The following is a 2,352-nucleotide window of genomic DNA, read 5'->3' as shown; positions in this document are numbered from 1 at the left end:
AGAGAGAGAGAGAGGAAGCAGATTTAGGCAGAGATTGATTGAGAGAGAGACAGACAGACCTTGCAGTAAAAGAAGGTCCGGCGACCGTCCAGCTCGAGAGAAGGTGCGAGAGACAGAGCTCTAGAGAGGGAAACCGAGGGAGGGATTTTGCTTTTTTTTCTGTTTAAATAGGTTAGATGCTAGTCGTTGGCGCATGATTGAATCCCATTGAGCAGCTACCAATTCCTGTATACAGGTGCTAAATGAGCGTGTTAAATAGGTTTTTCAGTTTTTTCATTTTATTTATAAATTCTTACTCTACAGATGCGATCTATGTACTTGATTTTACAGTGATCAGCTCTTAGAAGCGTTCAATTCCGATACCTGGGTGAGTTTTTATAAGGTTGGAAAAATCAACAATTCAAAATCTTATCCAAGTATGGATTCCTCATAAATCTACCATGACCAACACATTTATAGGGTTGAAACAGATAAAAAACACATAAAAAGGCAGAAAAAACCCATATAGCCCGTATCAACGTGAGCAGCTACCAATTTCTCTCTCTCTCTCTCTCTCTCTCTCTCTCTCTCTCTCTCTGTATCTTATTTCATAAATCTTATTACATAAAGTAATTGCCAAAGCGTGGAAATATGCAGCAATTTCCGTCAATGCCCGGTGCCTCCAGCAAGCAACGCCTGCGCTTGCCTCTCGTAGACGAAGCCGTCTTGCTTGGAGTCATCTGCAGACCACACGAAGATCCCCTTGAGTTTCCCCTGCTTCCTGAGCTCGGCGCAGGCTCGGAAGAAGCCGTCCGCTGGCTTCAAGCCACCACTCGCGTCCGTGCTGAAGCTGGTCAGCAGCTTCCCGCCGGGATAGTTCCGGCTCTGATCGTCGAAGTGCGCCAGGAACTGCTCCACCGTCGTCCCCCTCGCGTACGCGTAGAACTGAAAGTTCACGTAATCGAAGGCGTGGCCGTGTTGGCTCCACAGCGCCTGGTAGTGAAGCTGAACCTTGGAGTCGTCGAAGGGTGCGATCGACGCGAACGAGACGGCGCGCCGCTGCTTGAGCTCGGTGACAAGCCGGCCGACGCACGCCGCGAAGACGTCGGGGCCGGAGCGGAAGTGTTCGTAGTCGATATCGATTCCGTCCAGGTGATAGCGGGCGAGGATGGAGGAGAGGGTGTCGACTGCGTTGGCGACCCAGGAGTCGACGGATTCCGGCGAGAAGTAGGCAAAGTCGGAGCCAACGGTGTCGCCTCCGAGGCTGAGGGCGAACTTGACGTTGGGGTGGCGTGACTTGGTGTCGAGGACGTCGGCGGGGTTGAGGTTGGTGGAGTCCCAGAAGACGTTGAAGCGGCCGTTGGTGGGAGACGGCTTGGTGGTGGTGGTGGTGTAGTCGATGGCGAAGGAGAGGATGAAGTGGAAGTCGACGTCGGGGTTGATGGGAACGTCGGAGAACCTGACGCCCTTGAACTCTGCCCCTATGTACTCCCGGAAGACCCCACGCTCTGCCACTGCCACTGCCCCTCCTCCTCCTTCAACCCCACAACACACAGAGTTAGATGAAAGGTTAGAGAGAGAGAGAGTCAGGCTAGGACCGTGTGGTTCCATGTTGGGTGTGAGCAAATGAAAGATGGCCAAGTCTGTGGGCCGGGAGAACTCTAGGCCCTGGAAATTGCAGGATTTCCTGAACCTTGAACCTTGGTTTGTTTTAGGCTGGAGGTGTTTGGTGTGATGTGAAAATGTGACCAAGATTGCGAAACAAAGTGCTTTTACTGGTTGGGTTTCCCGAACTTGGTCGTGTTATACTTGTACATACAGATTTTTTTTGGCTTCCAGAACATGAATTAAAACGGGGTGAAAGTTGGAGAGAGAGAGAGAGAGAGAGACTAACCGATAAAGTGGACAACGAGAAGGAATCCAAGCCTTTGAAAAGAAAAGGTGAAGATCGCCATGAGAGGGAGAGATTGCGTGTTGTCCATATGGGTGATGGATTTATAGCCAAAATCTCTTTTTTTTTTAGGAGAAATTTATAGCTAAAATCTCAAAGAAAGGAAAAAGCAAAGTCGTCCATCACTCTACTGTTTGTTTACAGTGGACCACTGTGCCATTGATTGAGGTTCCCTTCTCTTTCTTAATTTGTTAAGCAAGTGGGCGTTTAAAGCAACTTTAATCACCATCAATCACTCCACAGCATTTCATTACACAATTAATTTAAAATAATACATATGATTAAATACCCAAGGTAGTGACTAGCATAGCAAGCACTAAAGCACCCCTCCACTTAAGTTCACCGGCAATTTTTCTGCTGAGTCAGTGGTCACTGTGGTTCCTAACATTTGGCAAAGGCACATCCGCACCAAAACCTTATCC

General features: G+C 48.8%; 1 protein-coding gene across 1 annotated transcript; it reads right to left on the bottom strand.

Annotated features, from left to right (window-relative positions):
- Positions 1-408: 408 nt before the first annotated feature.
- On the bottom strand, positions 409-1,941 carry LOC149821223 (chitinase 2-like). Its single transcript, XM_089982781.1, has 2 exons — positions 1,874-1,941; positions 409-1,514 (listed from the first exon to the last, which is right to left on the bottom strand). The coding sequence occupies exons 1-2, from the start codon at positions 1,932-1,934 to the stop codon at positions 646-648; spliced, it is 930 nt and encodes a 309-aa protein (XP_089838907.1). The 5' UTR covers positions 1,935-1,941; the 3' UTR covers positions 409-645.
- Positions 1,942-2,352: the final 411 nt, after the last annotated feature.

The sequence above is a fragment of the Nuphar pumila genome, chromosome 12, assembly GCF_984573655.1.
Source record: "Nuphar pumila chromosome 12, dmNupPumi1.hap1.1, whole genome shotgun sequence".
Taxonomy (NCBI): Eukaryota; Viridiplantae; Streptophyta; class Magnoliopsida; order Nymphaeales; family Nymphaeaceae; genus Nuphar; species Nuphar pumila.
This window is presented reverse-complemented; position numbering and strand designations above follow the sequence as displayed.

Coding starts and splice junctions, on each gene's coding strand:
- LOC149821223 (XM_089982781.1), bottom strand. CDS start 1,934: ATGGCGATCTTCACCTTTTCTTTTCAAAGGCTTGGATTCCTTCTCGTT. Junction 1,515..1,873: donor TCTCGTTGTCCACTTTATCG/GTTAGTCTCTCT, acceptor GTGGGGTTGAAG/GAGGAGGAGGGGCAGTGGCA.